The following is a 19,811-nucleotide window of genomic DNA, read 5'->3' on the forward strand; positions in this document are numbered from 1 at the left end:
GACTTTTCCTCACAAGCCACAAACTGTTTTTCACACAATCCAGCCACTAACTACTATTCCCACTTCAAAACTTTCCCTTATAACTGTTGGCCATCTTTCTGGTCAGGTCTGACCATCAATCAACTACAAACTACAAAATCTTCCATCTTTTTTTGGTTTGCACCATACCACCCAAGGCCGTGGTGGCCAAATAGTTAGAGCGTCAGACTCAAGACTGTCACGACGGCAATCTGAGTTCGAGGGTTTGAGTCACCGGCCGGCGCGTTGTTCCATTAGGCAAGGAACTTCACCTCGATTGCCTACCAAGCCACTGGGTGGCCAAGCCAGCTCAAGTCAGTGCTGGTCCCAAGCCCGGATAAAATAGAGAGAATGATTACCTAAAAAGGTACCACCAGCACTCTCCGTGGAAAGGAACTGGGGACCCTACCACGTACTCACTCCAAGAGCATCACAACATGAAAACTACAATTAAGTATCATGCTGTGACCACGGCGGCTCAGACATGAACCAACCGTCAAACCCCCCAATCCCTTGCCCGTTGTTGTGGTGGGCTTAGGAGGCGGAGACTGGGACCCAATGATGGGGAACTCCCCAACCTTGGGACTCAGCCCTCGACTCAACTAATTTTGCATGGTCTTTTTTCCTTCCCACTTTTCGCTTCTGTCCCTTCACCAAACCCTTCTGCTATCCACCTCCTAAGGTGTGAGAGCCGTGCTGAAAGGATGAAAGGCTGACTTTGTGCCAGTCCTGAACGGCCTGAGGGAGCCATGGGCACGGTATTCCCCTGATTTAGCTACCTAGCCCTTACCCCTCAAGGGGACCCTGAGGGGTGGACTGTTTTTATCCCCAACATAACCCAGGCTTACCATGGCCAGTAATGAAAACATATCCCCACTATTAGGGGCAATGAGGCTTGCCCCTTTATTAAATAGCCCCAACGATGTAAACCCACCCGATTCCCTGACCCCAGGCTCTCCTTTGACCACGGCTCCGAACACTGCAATAACTACCCCCTCATCAATGCCTACTAGTACAGTAGCCAACAATCAACCCCTCCAAACACCCCCACCTCCCTTATTAATACCTTACAGCCTTATTGCCCACCTCTCCATAACACTACCTCCCTCAACACTACTCCATCTTCGTCACGCCCCCGCCCTTCTACTACCCCTCTCTCTACAACAATCTTGAATACTCTCTTTAGCGCAGCCAAATGGGACCGATTTTTCGTGATCCCTCCCACAGCTCCCTACTCTTCCAACAATGTCTCCAAAAACAAGTAGGTAAAGTCTCTTTCCGTAGCCGACCCGACCGTTCCCGTCTTGTCACAGTAACATCCGAAAACCAAGCTATAGCATTAACAAAACTATATGGTAACCCCATCCTTGCAGAACCCCATCCAACCCTCAATACTAGCACCGGAACAGTTTCAATCTCCCCAGCAAATTGCCCAGTCTATGACAAAGATTGGTCAGACTGTGGAGAAGACCTACTTGCCTGTCTCACAGACTATGATGCAACATCAGTACAATGCTACTCCATTCCCCCCAGAGGTCATCGAAAGAAACCCACTAACATAGCCAAAATTACCTTCCGTAGACATGACCTTCCCTTTAACGTCTACATAGGAGGAGAATCCCTCCCTGTTCGTCCATACCAACCTCCTCCACGTCAGTGCCAAAACTGTTGGCGTCTAGGACACCCAGCCAAACATTGCCGTTCCACAGCCAGATTCCCACTATGTGCCCAACCTGGCCATACCCGATCTAACTGCTCTGCACAATCACGCACATGTGCCAACTGTGGCGGCCCCCATAACTGTATTTTATAGGGGCTGTCCCACCTACAAGTTTGAGTCTGAGGTAGCAACTCTCAGATTCAAACTTGGACTCACACTACGTGAAGCCAGACAGGAAGCACGTCGACGTGGTTTCTCTCTTACTCCTTACTCCAGTAATACTGCTCATTCTACCAGTTCTCCTAACCCCCCCCCCCTACATCTAACTCCCCCTCTTCTACCTCCTACCTTCCCCAGTCAAACTCTTTTGCCATCCTAAACCCAGACACTCCAATCTCTACTACAGATACTCCAATCACCACTACAACCCCAACACCTTCCCCTCTCCCTCCTCGCACTACCCGTAACAGACAGAACAAACGTTCCACCCCCTCTTCCCCTACCACACAAACACGTCCACCTTCCTTTGCCCCTACGCTTGAGACACCAGTCCTCTCTTCCCCCCCTCACAAGAAATCCTTTATTCCCCAAAACTCCCCAACCAACTCCTCAGAAGAAACTTGAAAATATTCAAGATTACTTAATGAAAACTGACACTCAACCTCCAAATCTTACAACTCCTGCTCCTTTCACACTCCAAGTAACTGCTGATATCCATCCTTCTCCTAACGATATCCCCCCTACACCCTATCCTCCTAACCCCTCCCAACACAGCCCATCCCCCCCCACCCCAACCCCGCCCACATTAACCCTCCACCTCCCTCTCCCTTCCATTCCCTCCTGGATACACTCGTGAATCCCTAATGTAACCCTCCCACCATCCCCTCTATCCTTTCCACTCCCTCCTTGATACATACGTGAATCCCTTATGTCACAAATATCCCCTTCCACAGACCCTCTGTCTCGTAATACCCCTCCTAGTAGAACACCAACTCCCACACCTCTCCATTCTCAGACCTCTCGGTCCTTATCCCACTCTCTAGCTGCTTCCCTCTCAAAATCTCCAAAACGTACTACAATCTATATCAGTAAATATAACTATCCTTCATTGGAATATTCGCGGTTTCCGCTCCCACAGACGTGACCTTTGTCATATCCTTTCCCTTATAACCTCTATTGTATGCCTTCAAGACCTTTCTTACACATCCTCCAATACCAATCCCCAATTATCATTTTGTCTCTCCCCCACATTCCTTTATGTCTCGTCCTCACTTTCCTCTGCTTTCCCCCACCTATCCTCCCTTCACCGACCTCCCAACCTATCAACATCCTTACAGAATCCCACACTTCTGCTTCAACAACTATTCTCTTTCCTCAAACGCATACATATCCTCCATCTAATCTAACTCCTTACCAACCCGACTCTAACCCTTTCACTCACCAATTCCTTTGCCCATTTACTAGACAACTAATCACTAACTCACCACCCTTCCCTAACATTAACTATAGTGCTTACATGACCTTAGATTCTAGACATTTATCTTGCTTTTAACCATTAACCTACCGTCAAAAAAAAAAAAAAAAAAAAAACATACCACCAGAAAAGATGCTGGGAAACTGCCCTGGACCATTTACAAATAGGTCGCACCTGCCCCACACTCATACCTCATGTCATGCTCCAACCCACCTCAGTGCTCCTCATGCAAACGTATCTTACTATGCTGCCTTTTCTTTACTAATGCCCGTACCCTCACTTTTCCTTACTTGTCCTCTCTTCCCCATCCCTCCAACCTGAGACATCCTCATGGAGTCCCCCCGCCTTTTCAATCTAGTCTCCTTCCTCAGATGCATAAATACCCCCCATTTGATCTAATCACCCTTTGTCCTTAACCCCTTCTCCTTCTATCAACCCCCAACCTACCCATTTACTCGCCTTTTTTCTACCACTTTCACTACCATACTATCTTTTAATACCATGACTTGAAATCTAGAACATTTGTTGTAATAAAGAACCCCTTTTTAAGCCTCCGGTCTAGTATAGTGGTAACGTGTCGGCCTCTCATCCGAGGGGTCGGCGGCTCACGCCCCCTACAGGCGCGAGAAGTTAAACCCATATGTTGTAGTATGACCTTTGATGTCTAGCATATTTATTTGTTTAAAGCATTAATCATTAACCGTTTTAGTGCAATGCGTGATGCCTAGTGGTCCTAGACCCTCGATCTCGGAGCAGCAGGTGGCTCAGGATGTGTGAAATTGTGGCCCAGACTGGCATATGCATACAACCTGTCTCCCTGTCATCTATTGCTCAAATTGACTTAATTTCCTTCTCATAGTCATCCCCACAACTAAAAGGTTGGCAAGTTACAAGAATTTGGTCTGTACAAGTTAATACACAATACAAGTTAATTAGAATTTGATAAATTGGATGACGAAATGGAGAAAACCTTTGTCTAGATGGATGTGAATTAAGAGGAGACAAGGGCTGAAGGTTGGGGTGATAGAACAATTTATGGCCTTTTTTTTGTGATTCTGCATAGTTTTGGAGAAAAACGTGGTGATGGCAGGATTTTAATGGCAAGGTGGGAAGATACAGGCAATAGGGAATGCCTAGTTGAAGTAAAAGTAGAGAAAGGCTATTACATTGTAGAAGGTAGTGGTTCAGAAATAATTACGAAATATAGTCTTCAGTGTTCATAGGTGAGAGCAAGTGATAAGGGAGGTGTGGCTAGAGTAATCAGTGATGGTGTTGATGACAGGAAAGATGGGAGAGATGTTGATAAATGTGGTTGTGATGAGCAGAGACGGAATGTGCAGAGATAGCGCATACATTGGCCTCTGAATGCATATTCCTCGCAGTTCCTGAGTGGATAACTGTGGTCACTCTGGGGCACAGCCCACCTACGCCCCTAAGTGAATTGGAATACAATTTGGTAACAAAGTTTGCCTTGCTTCTTGCGTAGACGTGAATTAAAGTAAAGTACTGGAAGCTTGAGGGAAGTATAGTTATGAGGGCTCTGGTTAACTACTGAAGAACCGGATCCAATCTAGACTTTTGATGTGGCCGAGCAGATCAGCCTAATTGTGGACAGTCAGTCCTGGAGGTACTAAGAAGAATGCCCCCAAAGAACAAAGGGTTCGCTGAGGTTCCTGATCCGAAGCCCTCTGATGTGGTGAACATGGCTTAAGTGTACAGACAGATAGTATAGTGTGTTTGATTTTTTAGTAGTTCATTCTGTTCAGGTAAAACAGAATGAACTACCTCCGTATATACAGTCATTTAAAGCCTGTACTTAAATGGCTTTAAAATCATTGCCATGATTCTCAGTATCTCAAATATACACTGAAAATCCCCATTTGTTGTATGAATAAGATACCCATAGACATTTTTTACAGATTTACCTACTCATTGCAGATTGATATAAGTGATTATATGTAATGTACACGGTTCTTTAAACATTTTTTTGAACACAAATTACTGTATCGGGTTCAGCACTGAAAAAGGGGAATTTTAAACTGATTCTTTATTGCAGATGTTTACATAATTTATAACATTCTCAGCAACATAAGGCTGAAATTTTGAACATAGTTTTAATAACATAATATGTCATGTGCATATATCACATTTAAATATATGTTATAATCCAATGTTTTTAGCATGGACTGATATTTTTTTTCAAAGTATTCTTTCCTGTGATTTGAATAAATCTAATTATTAATTTACTTGTTCATTCTGGTAGGACAATAATCTTACATTTGGAGTTTTGTAATAAAAAAGAGTTTCGTTTTCCAAATACAATGAACAAGATTAATAATCAAATGAATGATGAGAAAAGTGATTTATTTAGCGAACCGAATAACTAAGAACTAACTACAATAAAAAAAACGAAATATAGTTAAGATATTTATTATGATTATTTACAATGTATTCCGCTTTTGGCATTGAGACAGCAAATGAACATGTAAAAACTTAGTGTGTTATGCAATTACAATGGGTTTGAAAACACAATGCGAGGACACCATAGCTGTTGCGAAAAAAAAAATATAGGTAATATACAGATCCACAGTTGTTAGCTCGTGGTATTGTTGAGAAGGTCTGTGTTTGGGTTGCATGTTATAGCCCTGACTTCTTTCATTAGTTTTACTGTTTACTGTTATGAGTCGTTGATGCTTTTCTTCTCCTTCTCTCTCTCTCTCTCTCTTTCTCTTTCTCTTTTCTTTTGTTGTTTTTCCCCGCCTCCACATCTTTTTCTTTGTTTTTCTCTCTCGTTTTTTTTTCCTGTCTACATCTTTTTTTTATTGGTTTATTTACCATCTCGTCAAAATCTGTCTCATCTTCATTCGCCTTTCAAAAAAAAAAAAATCTTCAAAAATCACCAAACAACTTATTATTAATACCTGGTATATCTCCATGTCATTTTGCGAACCGAAACATCTGGATATCATTCAATATATCAACATCAACCATTAATAGCACCCTCTATAATCAATTGCACCTATCTAACCATCTCACCCATCAAGCAACATTGCAAGAACTATCAAAAAAAAAAAAAAAACACGATTCTTTCAACTTTCATTGATCTTACAAGAATCAGAGGCTATAAAATTTAACACGAACACAGACCCTATGGAGTGAATGATAAAAAAAAAATCTATAATATGTATCTTCTTATTCTTATATATATCTTTTCTTTAAAAAAAAAAATCCACGAATCAATTATATATCTTTTTGATTATATCTTTAGTAATAAATCTTAAATATACACGATGGTTTTGTCAGATAGATAGGAGATCGGTTTATGATGGACAGACAATGACGTCGATTTTTTTTTATTGTTAATCACGTCAATGTTAAATTTCTTTTCCATATATTCCGTTCCTGTATACCTGATTCATATGGCAACACATATATCGGACTAAGTCAGTATTCACACTAATGAAATGGATGGAATTCTATATACGTATAAAGAGAAATTATATTAAAAAAAAAAAAATGAAACCAAGGGGAAGATGCGAGAGAATAAATGATAAAATTGGTAGGGAGGGTGTCAGAAAATAATGAGATAATTATAATGAAAAACAAGAATTAGTCAGTACATAACTTGGTCTCAACTTGCTAATGTATTTTCCTTATTTCTTCAGTACAACAACTTGTGCGAGGGTTTACAAAAACATTTTATATAAGGAAATGTTATGATTTTTTCCCCTTTCCCTCAATAACCTATATTTGATTTAGGTTAAAAGGGCATACAAGCTCGAGATGCATTCATGGCAAGAAGCTCACTTAAAAAAATATTTATATGTATCTCTCTCTATATATAAAAAAACAACACTGAACCGCAAAGCAAATTATTTCATATATATCTCCTTCAGCACCATTTTCTGCAGTGTAAGATGGCCCACTGAGCCATTTTGTTTTGTCTTAAACTTAATATTTATATCGTCTCTTGGATTCTGCAAGGTCCAACATTAGAAAGAAAAAAGGATTTATAGAAACTATTTTGGGTCCTTTTTATTCCACAGAACGTCGATCTATTTTCTTTTTTTTTTCATTGTCCGTTTTCTTCAGTTTCAAATCGATGAAATCACTTTTCTGCGGCGTAAAAAATTATCCTTTGTCTGAAAAACGTAGTACCTTTTAAAAAGTTCCTTTGTAAAACTTAGAAAAGATCCACCGATTGTCACTGTCACTTATCATATATATATTTATATATCTTTAAGTACACCAAATATATATTTTTTCCACATACATCAGCATGTAAGGATATTTCATGTCTTACACAGCACACACGGATACATCAAATTTAGACAAGAAAAGTATTCATAATAATCATAAAAAAAAACTTACATAAAGCGTATCCCAAAACATGTGTCGCACATAAAAAAAAAATCATAACCGACAAAGAGCCATTTTGAATAGCATAATAAAAACAAGCCAAAAACAAAAGACAAAACGAAAGCGACGTTTTCTCGCTCCCTCGGCAGCACACGCACGCGGCGTCACAACTCCTTCCCTCAGCAAACTCCACGACATTCCTCAAAAGAAGGGAATCTGTGTTGCTAGTCCAGTCTTCTGTAACAGCATTTTACGACTCGGCCATCCACTATCGCCATTGTATACGGGGGTCGTAAGGACGAGATTCCTTTGAAGACCCCCCCATTTCCCCTTGTATACTGGCATCGACTAATGGACCGCGTCTCGAGAGCAAACCTTTTGAATCCTGTAGTATAACTCGCAGTAGTTATATAACAGGACAGAGCTGTAGCATGTTAGAGACACATATTTACATAAAGCTGCAAGTGAACATTACTGACGAATCAAGCCTATTTGCAATATTATAACAGCATCTGTGTTAATGAGTATGAGCACGTATATATATATATATATATATATATATATATATATATATATATATATATATATATATATATATATATATATATATATATATATATATATATAATATATATATATTTAAGGACACATGGCTGAGAGTTATGGCATGCGACTTGGAAGTCAAAAGTCTGGTGACGTGAGGACCGGCGGCACCGACGGGGCCGCAGCAGTCGGCAGCCCCGCGACCGACGGCCCAGCCGAGACGCCCGAGGAATGCTGTGGAGGCTGCGGCGCGCGGCGGCTCAAAGGTACTCCGAGTCCTCCTCGAGGGTCGGCTGACGTCAGATGCCCTTGGCCTCCTTGTTCCTGCGGCGCCTGAGCCAGCCGGCCAGGCGGGAGTCCTTGTACATGCTCTGGGACCGGTTGACCTTCTTGCTGTCGGGGGCCTCGTTGGCGGGGCGCCGCGGCGGCCGGGGGGGCAGCGCGCCCTTGCTGTTGTTGGCCTCGCCGCGGGCCTCGCGCGCCTCGCGGTTGTCGTACTCCACCTCGTACTTCTCGCGGTAGTGCCTTGGCTTCCAGGGGGCCAGCAGCGAGAAGGAGCGCGACACCTTCTTGGTCTGGCGGTTGACGCCGCGCTCGCTCGGCACCTCCTCGGACGCGCGCCGCACCGGGATGTCGGCGACGGCCGTGGCGTGCAGGTACACGGACCGGTTGGAGCCCGTGGACACGCGCGAGGCCTTGGACGCGCGGGACGCGTGCGAGCCGCCGTGGCTGTCCACCTCGCTCTCGCTGCTCTGCAGGGAGCTGCCGGCCGACCCCGCGACCCCCGAGGGCGGCGACACGCCCCGGGGCCCGCTCGTGGCCCTCTTGCCCTTGCCCGCGTTCCGGTGGGCGGACCGCGACGACCGGTTGGGGAGGCTGCGGTAGTCAGGCACGCTGGGGCCCGCGCCGACGCCGTGGCTGCTCTCGATGTCAGTGTCGCCGAAGTAGCGGTGTTTGAAGCTGGTCGTGCGGGCCACCCGGGGCGGGGGCGCCTCCGAGGACGCCGAGGACTCTGCCGAGTACTTGCGCGCCGGGTTTGGGGCGCTGCACTGTCGAGAAGCCGCTATTGTCCCCCTGGCGAGCGTCCTTCTTGGCGCGCAGCTCCGCGCGGTTGAGCGTCGAGCTCTCCCACTGCGGCGGCGCGGCTGGACCCGCCGCCTCCTCGTCGCGCTCGCGGTTGAACCACAGCGGTTGGCCCTGCAAGAGGATGGCGTCAGGGGGGTTACATCTCCGGTCCAGCTTACCTGTTATACCACAACCGCACTACACCTGTTATCATCACCATTAGTACTGTAACGGGCATATGTGGGCCTGTGTGTGTGCGTGAGAATGTGCCTATGTCAGGTTTCCTTGTCGTTGTGGTGGGCGCTCACGCCTCAGCTCGCGTGCCTACAGCGTTCTAGACAAGCCACTAATATTCAGCCACTACTAACTGGCCCCGCGAGGTTAGCGTGCCACTCCGAGAAGCTGAAAAAAAATGAAAGAAAAGAGAGACTGGGCAAGCACCGGAAGCGAAAGCATCATGTACGAGTTTGTGGGAGGAACATTTGTCTGAGATCCAAGCAGTGAAGTGCTGCGTCCAATCACGAAGGGAAAGCTTAAAAGAAAAAGAAAGAGGCATGTGATGTGATCCTGGAAAAGCAAATCAAAGTCAAGGCCGCAGAAGACGGAAGAAAGCGCAGGGGCGGGGAGAGTGGTAAAGCCAAGAGCGTGTGTGTGAGAGGAAGAGCAGGGAATGAGGGCGTGAGGGTGTGAGGACGCGAGGCAGCGTGGGTGTAGTAAGGAAGGGCAGGTGGGCGAAGAGACTCACTTCACGGCGGATCTTGGAGGCTCGCACACTGGGACGTCGCGGGCGGTGGGAACTGCGGGAGGAGGCGCGGGAGGAGGCCCTGGACGACATCCGCGAGGACCCGATGCGAGACGAGCCAGGACCCGGGGGTGCCGCCCGGGTCGCCCCCCGCCCCCCGCCCCCCCGCAGCCCCAGAAACGCCCACGGCCACGCACGCTTCTTCTTTGCTGGCTTCTTCTTTGCGGGAGTCTGGAGGAACGTGGTGCTGTGTTAGCGGTCAGGGCGCAAGGAGGAACGAGGGAGAGGGACGCACCGACGCCACATGTCAGGAAAGTGTCCTTCGGGGCCACGGATCCTCCTGCACGCGCTTTTAGGGATTCCAGGTATCCGAGGAATATCAAAATCCAGGGGACAAACTTCCCAGGGACTAATATCCGAGGGACAAATATCCAAGGGAAAGCGATTCCAAAACAAATCCTCGAGAACAGAGCATGACTGAGCAAAATAAAGCACTGACTGCTTGTACTTCATAATGATTTTGATTATTGAACAATGCAATATAATCTTTAAATCAAAAGGATATTAACCCATGACATAATTACAGTATTGGATCTTACTGCAAAAAAGAAAAATTCATATATTTTTTTTCTAAGTTACCAATCAGCTGTTTAACTGTCTCCGATGGTACTGGACATACTAGGGAATGGGAAATGCGTAAAGTCCTAAGGAAGGTCTATGACATAAGTATTTTCAAATGAAATCCAAGAATCATGGGACGATAGAAACTGATCTCACGTGTGTGTGTGTGTGTGTGTGTGTGTGTGTGTTGTGTGTGTGTGTGTGTGTGTGTGTGTGTGTGTGTGTGTGTGTGTGTGTGTGTGTGTGTGTGTGTGTGTGTCCTACGTTCTACGCTTTGCACTGTAAGTCTCCATTCTCCATCATAACAAAAAAGCTCATTAGTTCTGAGTCTCGGATACCTGAAATCCATTTTCTTTTTCTCTCTCTTTTTTTCTTTATATAAGGATCACGTGACCTCTACATTGGTGAGCCCGACATGCGGTTAGCCATAGTCATCATGCGGTCATGCACAGGGTTGGAAACAGGACAGAAAGGGGGGTAGGGGGGAGGGAGGGGAAATGGAGGGGATGGGTGGGGGGTGTCATTACATTACAGAAAGGGGGGATTGTAATTTTAAAATGACTTTAGAATACTCTGACTGATCCTTATGTTTTTGTAAATAATGAATTATAAATATAAGAAAAAGTATATCATATTCACCATATATTTCTTTTTTTTCTCAAGATATATGATATATGATAGATAAATGAATCATATAGAGTGATGAGAAGGAAAGACAGATTATGAAGAGCTGTAAGTACCAACGCAGATGGTACAGTGACTACGGTACTATAATAAGGTACCAAAGTTGAGTTTATATTGTACCTCCAACAGACTGACTGATACCATAAATTTAACTAAATCCTCATAATTATATATTACTTTTTTCAACGAAATATAATTAAAAAAACTGGAAAATCAATGACATATAACATTAATGACATGAAAAGTATAATTAACCTTATATTAAAGAATGCAGGACTTGAATCTTAATATGACATTTGACTTATAATTAAATCAGTAAAAGTATATCTTTCTAATTACCTTTTTATTCAGTTTTTACATTGTTTATTCAATTATTTTATTCACCCTAACGCAGCAGCGGATCAAAATTAACGGCAATTATCGTTATAAAAATAATCAGAATTATAATATTGTTAACAATGATAATAATGATAATATTGAAAGTAACAATGATATCAACAACGAAAATAAAAATGATGATCACAACAACAACAACAACAATAACAATAATAACATTGGTAATTATATCATCACCATCATTTATGTATTTTTAATGATTGCTATATTTGTTTAATTTTGTTTGTTTGTATCAATATTTTTCCTTTCTTTGGATCCGCCACTGCCGTACCGTGTACTTACCTTAAAAAAAAAAAAAAAAAAAAAAAAAAAAAAAAAAAAAAAAAAAAAAAAAAAAAATATATATATATATATATATATATATATATATATATATATATATATATATATATATATATATATATATATATGTTATAAGACTACTTCACTATATTTTCCCACTTTCTTCATAAAACCAATTCTTGTCAATCATTTTTATTTTTTTTTCCAAAGATAAAAAAACTATAAAACAAAATAACGTGAAGATTTTTAAGATGTTAATTTCACTAAAAGACAAAATAATCTCTATCCACTCTTCTTCCCTTTTGCTTTTCATTCTTTTCTCTTCCTTTCTATCTATCTCTGTTCCGTTCTCCTTCCTCTTCTCTTATTCTTTTATCTGTTTCCCCTCCTATCCTTCTTTCCTCCCCTCTGTCTCTCTCTTCTCCCTCTCTACTTCCCTCCATTCTATCTTTCTCATCTTTTCCTCTTTCTTTCCTCTCTTCTCTATTCTGTATGTCTCTTCTACCACCTATTCCCCTTTCTCCCTCTCTCTCCCCTCATTCCTCTCCTCGATTCCATCTTTCTCCCCTTTCTATCTTTCTTCTCTCACTCCTCCCCTTTCTCTTCACCTTCTTTCTATTCCCTCCTTTTCTCTCTCCTCTCCTCTCCCTTCTCTCCTCTCTCTCTTCTCCACTCTCCCCTCTCTCTTCCCTCTCTCCCCTCTTTCTTTGCTTTCTCCTTCCTTTCTCTCCCTATCCCCCCTCCCTTCTCCTTTCTCTCCATTCCTCCCTTCTCCCCTCTTTCTCATTCTCCTCCCTCACTCTCTCCCTACCTCCCTCCTCTCACTCCCTATCTCTCTCCATCCCCCAATTCTCCCCTCTCTCCGCTCTTCATCCCTTTCCCTCCCCTCTTCCCTTCCCTCCCTCTCCCTTCTTCCGCCCCTTCTCCCTCCCTCCCTCCCCCCTTCTCCCCTTTTTCCTCCCTCACCCTTCCCTCCATCCCATCCTTCTCCCTTCTTTCTCTTTCTCCTCCCTCGCTCTCCCCTCCCTTCCTCCCTCCCTCTTTCCCTCCCTGTCCCTTCCCCCTCTCTCCCTCCCTGTCCCTTCCCCCTCTCTCTTCTCACCTGATTCTTGGCCTTATCCGGGCTGGCGTTCGGCGGGGGGGTGGGCTGCGGGGCGGGGGGTTTCTTGCTCGTCTTCACTGTCTTTGTTCCTTGTTCCGGTGTCTTTGTCTTGCCTGGTTTGTTGCGTCCATCGCTCATCAGGACGGAAAAGAACTTCTTCCTCTGCCTCAGGATCTTCTCTTGCTTCTCTTCGTCCTGTTGGTGAGGGGAGGGGGTTAGAGAGGGGTTAGATAGGGGTGAGGAGGGGTGAGGAGGGGTGGGGAAGGGTGGGGAGGGGTGGGGAGGGGTGGGGAGGGGTGGGGAAGGAGGTGGGGAGGCGTGGGGAGGGGTGAGGAGGGGTGAGGAGGGGTAGACGGACGGACGCACGCACGCATTCAATCAGTCACTCATTTACTCTCTTACTCACTCATTCATTCGTTCGCTCGTTCGTTCGTCCATTCATTAATTAATTCATTCATTCACTCACTCTCATTCTCTCTCTCTCTCTCTCTCTCTCTCCTCTCTCTCTCTCTCTCTCTCTCTCTCTCTCTCTCTCTCTCTCTCTCTCTCTCTCTCTCTCTCACACACACACAATGAATCATTGGTTATATCGATACTGATTTATCTCAAAGTTCTTACATCTATCTAAATTATATTTACATCTATCGCTATACTTACAACTATGTAAAACATATCACACCTATATCTATTCTATATTATATCTATACCTATATCTGTCTGTCTATATATGTAAGTATATGTATTCTATGTCTTATCTGTCTCCTGTCGTCTATCATCATTCTATTGTTATCAGGCTGTGTGTGTGTGTGCGTGTGTGTGTGTTGTGTGCGTGTCGTTGTGTGTGTGCGTGTTGTGTGTGTGGTGTGTGTGTGTGTGTGTGTGTGTGTGTGTGTGTGTGTGTGTGTGTGTGTGTGTGTGTGTGTGTGTGTGTGTGTGTGTGTGTGTGTGTGTGTGTGTGTGTGTCTGTCTGTCTGTTTGTCTTGTCTGTCTGTTTGTCTTGTCTGTCTGTTTGTCTTGTCTGTCTGTCTGTTTGTCTTGTCTATCTGTCTGTCTTGTCTTGTCTTGTCAGTCAGTCAGTCAGTCAGTCAGTCAGTCAGTCAGTCAGTCAGTCAGTCAGTCAGTCAGTCAGTCAGTCAGTCAGTCAGTCTGTCTGTCTGTCTGTTCGTCTTGTCCATCCATCCGTCTGTCTCTGTCCCTATACTTGTTTCGTGGATTTGAATGATGATCTATTTTTCCATCTTTCCATGCTTCTAACCCCTCCCCCTCCCCCTCCCCCGCCCGCCGCCCTTACCTCCGTGTGCGGCATGAGCTCCGCGGGCGGCTGGTCCTCGGGCGCGGGCGGGTCGTAGAGCGGGCCGCTGCGGTACTTGTCGCTGAGACTCCTCCCGGGCCTGCCGTCGGGCGAGCCTCGTTCGTCGTTCTCGTCGTCGTAGTCGCCATCGGGGTGCTGGTCGTCGTGGCGGCGCTCGTCCGGAGACTCGTCGTAGGCCGCCAGGTCGTCGCGGGAGCGGGAGCGCGCGGCCTCGCGGTTGCGGTTGTCGCGGGAGTCTCGGGAGTCCTTGGAGTCGCGGCGCTTCGTCCCGTAGCCGTTGTGGGCGTCCACGGACACCTCCCTCGTCTTGGTCTCGCGGACGTCCCTGCTGCTGTGGCGCATCTGCCGCGGCGTCGTGTCCAGCCGCTCGCGCGACCGGTCCAGCTGCTCGCGAGATCGGTCCAGCCGCTCGCGCGAACGGGCCAGTTGCTCGCGGGACTTGCTCAGCTGCTCGCGCGACCGGTTCAGCTGCTCGCGGGAGCCCCGCCGGTCCCTGAGGGAGGTGGTGTCCTCCAGGACGTCGGGCAGGCCTCGGCGAGGGCGGCTGTCCTCCCGCACCTCCTTCTGCTCGCTGCGGTGGTACTCCTCGCGCTGCGCTCGCTCGTGGCGGGGCTCGTCCTTGGCGTCGTCCGTCCGTCGCTCGTCGCGCGGCGACGGACGGTCGTCGGACGAGGAGCCGCGGAACTCGGTGAACTTGGCCAGCGGGTCGACGTCGGGCTCGTCCTGCGGGCGCGGGTCGTAGAAGAACTTGATCTTGATTCGCTTCTTCTTCTTCTCTTTCTTCTCCTCCTTCTGCTTCGAGGCCTTCGCCGCGCGCTCCTTCTCCAAGTTGTTTTTCCTGTTCCTCTCCATCGTGGGCGGATCTTTGCGCTGCTCTCGGGGGCGGGACGAAGTGCCCTCCCTGTGGGCACGTGTGGGCGTGGTCTCCCTGTGTCCGCGCGTGGGCGTCGCCTCCCTGGGCAGGCGCGTGGGCGTACCTTCTCTGTGTCCGCGCGTGGGCGTGGTTTCTCTGTGTCCGCGAGTGGGCGTGGGCTCCCGATGTCCGCGCGTGGGCGTTGTTTCCCTGTGGCCCCGGGTCGGGGTCTGCTCCCTGTGCCCCCTCGTGGGCGTCGGCTCGCGGATGGCGTGGTTCTTCTCGCGCGGGGGCTTCTGCGGCCGCGGCAGGCTGTCCTTGTGCGGCTGCGAGTGGGCGCGCTCGGTCACGGTCTCAGAGCGGCGCGAGCGGTGGTTGGTGGTGCGCGTCACGGACGTGGACTGCGACTGGTTGGACACCACGAGCGACTTCTTGCCGGTGTCCTCCATGACGAGGCTGAGGGCGTCCACCTCGTCGATGGTGAGGGGCATCATCTCCTCCGGCCGGTAGGGGATGACGCCGCTCTCCTTGATCCCGATGCGGCCGTTCCTCGCCTCCTCCTCCTCCTCCTCCTCCTCCTGCAGCTTCTCCCGCTGCATCACCTGGTCGCGGATTCTGGCCAGCGGGTCGACCGTGCGCCGCCGGTGCTCGGCCTCGGAGTCCGACGTGTCCGAGAGCAGCGGGACGACGTTCCGGCGCGGCTGGCGGGTCTGCGGCCTCCGGAGCGGCGGCGAGGGCGAGCGGTCCGTGCGCCCGAAGCCGTGATTCACCTGCCGCACCAGCGTCGCCGACGTCAGGTTGTTGTGGATGTTGCCGCCCCTCTGGTGGTGCTTCGAGCTCGGGTAATGGTCCGGCTCCCGCTCGTAATGGTAGTTCTGGTGGTGCTTCTGCTCGTTCTTGATGTGCTGCGTCTTCACCTGGTACTGCTTCTGCTGCGACTGGTGCTGCCGCGTCGGCGAGGGAGAGGAACTCTTGTGCGTCTTGCGGGACCTCGACGGCGCCTTCGGCAGGGCGTCCGTCTGAACGCCGACAGACGACATGTTGATGTTGTTGTTGGATTGTTCTTTGTATTCCTCCAGGAGGTCCTCGGAGCTGAGCATGCGCGCCGGCATGATGTCCTCGTGCAGGAGCCGCTTGAGGTTATCCTCCGGCACCTGGTAGCTCTCGTAGGCGTCGTCGTCCTCCTGGTAGTGGTTCTTTGGGTTGGCGTCGCGGAAGTGGTCCTCGTACTGGTCCTGGTACGGCCGGTGGTCGTCGTCCGTGATGATGATCTTGGCCGAGTACTCGCGCTCCTGACGGGCGTTGCGGTAGTTCCTCTCGGCGTCGCGCACGTCCTTCTTGTTGACTTGAGCATAGACGGGGGCGTCCCTGGGCGGGGAGTCGCGCGGGGGGGAGGCGCGGGGCGGCAGCTCCCGGGTGGGCGAGAGGCGCCGCACCGTCTGCACGGTGGCCATCGGGAGGCTGCCGGTGTAGCTGAAGGGCTGGTTGTTGTTGTGGTTGCGGAAGCGGTCGGGCTCGAGCGTCCCGCGCGGGCTGACGTCCGTCTCGGTCTCCAGCAGGACGTTGGTGTGCCGCGTCCCGTCCGACTCCGCGTTGAACTTCTTGATGATGTTCCCGACCTTGTTCTTGTAGGGCTTGGGCCGCGACATGTCGTCGTCGCTGTCGGAGAACGTGGTGCTCGGCAGGTGACCCACTGACTTGAAGCCTTGCAGCCGCCCGCCGCCCACCTGGCTGTGCTCGGTCAGGTTGTCCACGGACTTGTAGCCGGCGCTCTGTGCTCGGTTCAGCTTGGCGCCGTGCTCATCACGGTCGTAGAAGGCGTCGACCGACTTGTAGCCGATGACCGGGTCCTGGTCGCGCCCCGCCAGGTGCTGGTACTTGTACGACTGCGCCTCGTTGTTGTCGTAGTAGACGGCGTTGAGGTCGGGCACGGACTTGTGGCCGGCCAGGGGGTGCGGGCGGCGCGCCAGCGGGGGCGAGTCCAGGTCGGAGTCCGGCAGGTGGTCGGCCGAGCGGTGGCGGTGCGCGAGCGGGCCGCCGTTGGGCAGGGGGGAGGGGGCCGGGTGCGCGGCGCGGTTCACGTCGCCCTTGACGCGGCGGTTGATGGGGTTGGCGGTGCGCGCGGGGGGCAGCGTGCGCGGGCGCCCTCGCGGCTCGCCGTTCAGCACGTTGGTGTTCTTGGGCCCGGCGTTGTTGCGCACGTTGTTCACGATGACGTTGTTATAGTGGTGGTGCGCGAAGTTCTTGTTGTTCTTGTGCTTGGGGCGGTCGAGCGAGCGCGTGTTGTGGGCGAGGGCGGCGCCGGCCGTGTCGCAGTTGACGTGGTCCAGCAGCTTGACGAGGTCCTCCGCCTGCTGCTCCAGCTCGCGCGACGACAGGTTCACGGGCTCGCGGTGCACGGCCGCGCAGTGCGCCCACTCGTCCTCCTGCGGCGCGCGCACCAGGTTGTTCTTGATCTGCTGCTGCTTCTGGCCGCGTGGGATGTGCTTCACGCCCACGTCCTTGTTGAAGGACACGCGCTTGTCCGAGCGCTCTGACTTGAGTGACTCCGTGCGGACCACACGGGCGTGGTTGCGAGGCTCGGGCGGGCCAGCGGGCCGCACCATGGGCATCGTGATGGGTGCCCTCACTCGCGCCCGCGCCTCGTACGCCCACGCCCCATATCACGACGGGGACACACTGCGGCGACACATCCACGGTCCGGCTGCGTCGGCTGGGCGGTCGCGGCTCGGGCGTCCGTCAGGCCAGGCGGTCCTGCAAGAAATAAATGCCGATTAGACACGTCATGAGCGCGCAGGAGGGCAGTCCTCCCGGGCCCGATTCCCTGAGTCGAAACCGGGTCCCAGACGCGTCATTCGGCGTGGGCGGCGCCCCTCGTGTAGGCCGACGCCCGAGGGCTGGGTGTTGGCGGCGCCGGCGCTGCCGTCCACAGGGCGGCGGCGCAGAACACCTTTTTACGGAGGCTGGAATGCGTGCCCGGTTTACTAATTGCTCTAAGCCGTGTTTCTGAAATAATAGTCATCCTAAAATGTGCCTCTGGAATACTAATTACCCCCAAATTTCTCTATAGAATACTGGAATACTTGCCCTCATGCCACACACACGCAGGTCCGCTGTGAAGAAGAGGCTGGACGGACTCGCTCTTTCACGCGGACTAAGCGTTTCATTACAACGCCCTGCTACTGGCATCCGACCTGGTGAGCGGACATCACGTTTCAAGAAGTAATTTCGGTCTGTCGTATTTCTTCTCATTAAACCCTTTTCTGATATCATTCCTATTCTATTGCTTGCTTCTCTTTCCCATTGTTTTCCATGTTTCTCAACGTCAAGTTGACGTATATGAGTAAATAAATAGATAGACACATAGATAAATCAAAAAAAGGAAATGAATAATTACATAAATGAACACACACACAACACACACACACACACACACACACACACACACACACACACACACACACACACACACACACATATATACACAGACGTAGCATATCGCTGTCATCACATTAGGCCGGAGATGCGAGAAAGGTGAGTAAAACACCTTTGTTATGACACGTAATTATACGGAAGGGAAGCGTCACTGTCAAACCACGGAGACTATTATTTTTTTTTTCTTGAGGGGCCCTTCTCTGTATCCCCCTCCCCCTCCCTGCCTCCTTACTCTCTTCTCCTCTCCCCTTTCTCCTCCCCTTCCCTTTCCATCCCTCTCGTCTCTCTCCCTTCACTCACTCCCCCTCTCTCTCCCTTCACTCACTCCCCCTCTCCCTCCCTTCACTCACTCCCTCACTCACTCCCTGCCCAGCTCTTCCTCCCTCCCCACCCTCCCTGCCCTCCCCTACCCCTCTTCTCCCTCCCTCCCCTCCCCTTTTGTTCTCCACCCTAGAATGACAAAGCATGAACTAACCGAGGAAGGCTGCCTAATTTTCGCAATATTATCTTTTGGTATGTATATATATATATATATATATATATATATATATATATATATATATATATATATATATATATATACGTATATATAATATATGTATACATATTATACATATATGTATATATATGATATATTATATATATATATATATATATATATATAATATATATATATATATATATATATATATATATATATATATATAATCGCCCCTTACAAATGAAAAAGCATAGAAAAAATTATCTTATACAAAAAAAATATATGCATACATATAGGTATGCCTACATACAAATATATACATACATACATGCATACACATATGTATACATACATACATACATACATACATAATGCATCCCTACATAAAAAAAAGAAATAAAAATGCCAACAGTAACAACAATAACAACAACAACAACAACAACAACAACAATAACAACAACAACAATAACAAACAACAGACATACAAAAAACAACAACATATAATTGCTATATACCAAACCACGCACCACCTTCATGTCAAGAGGCACGTACAAGAAATGGGCGTGGCAGCAACAATGGGCGTGTGTGTGGGCGTCCCCTTGGCAACTCGTCACCCAATATGTACCGTATACACAGCCCAATATAGAAAATGGGAATAATACATCACTGCCTAAAGAGAAGGAATGGACGAAGGGAGAGAGAGAGAAGGAAAAGAAAAAGAAAAGAAGAGAGAGGGGAGTGAGATGAGAAGAGAGGGGAGAGAGAAGAGAAGAGAAGAGAGAGA

The 19,811-nt window shown here is 48.5% G+C and overlaps 2 protein-coding genes across 2 annotated transcripts in view; both read right to left on the bottom strand.

Annotated features, from left to right (window-relative positions):
- Positions 1–8,160: 8,160 nt before the first annotated feature.
- LOC119589545 (translation initiation factor IF-2-like) lies at positions 8,161–10,917 on the bottom strand. Its single transcript, XM_037938146.1, has 3 exons — positions 10,883–10,917; positions 9,865–10,368; positions 8,161–9,251 (listed from the first exon to the last, which is right to left on the bottom strand). Exons 1-3 carry the CDS (start codon positions 10,915–10,917, stop codon positions 8,354–8,356), a joined length of 1,437 nt encoding a protein of 478 aa, XP_037794074.1. The 3' UTR covers positions 8,161–8,353.
- A 2,042-nt stretch (positions 10,918–12,959) lies between these two features.
- LOC119589863 (zinc finger CCCH domain-containing protein 13-like) overlaps positions 12,960–19,811 on the bottom strand; it is a 159,462-nt gene continuing 152,610 nt past the window's right edge. Inside the window, 3 exon segments of the mRNA XM_037938470.1 lie at positions 12,960–12,998; positions 13,001–13,141; positions 14,238–17,865. Coding sequence (XP_037794398.1) covers positions 12,960–12,998; positions 13,001–13,141; positions 14,238–17,723 — 3,666 coding nt within the window. The 5' untranslated portion in view covers positions 17,724–17,865.

Source organism: Penaeus monodon, chromosome 26 (genome assembly GCF_015228065.2).
Source record: "Penaeus monodon isolate SGIC_2016 chromosome 26, NSTDA_Pmon_1, whole genome shotgun sequence".
NCBI lineage: Eukaryota > Metazoa > Arthropoda > Malacostraca > Decapoda > Penaeidae > Penaeus > Penaeus monodon.

Bases quoted from the DNA above. Each gene is read 5' to 3' on its own strand.
- LOC119589545 (XM_037938146.1), bottom strand. From the start codon at position 10,917: ATGACTATGGCTAACCGCATGTCGGGCTCACCAAT. The intron at 10,369-10,882 runs GTAGAGGTCACG...ATCATTATGAAG, and splicing joins CGCATGTCGGGCTCACCAAT to TACAAGCAGTCAGTGCTTTA. The intron at 9,252-9,864 runs GTGAGTCTCTTC...ATCCTCTTGCAG, and splicing joins CCTCCAAGATCCGCCGTGAA to GGCCAACCGCTGTGGTTCAA.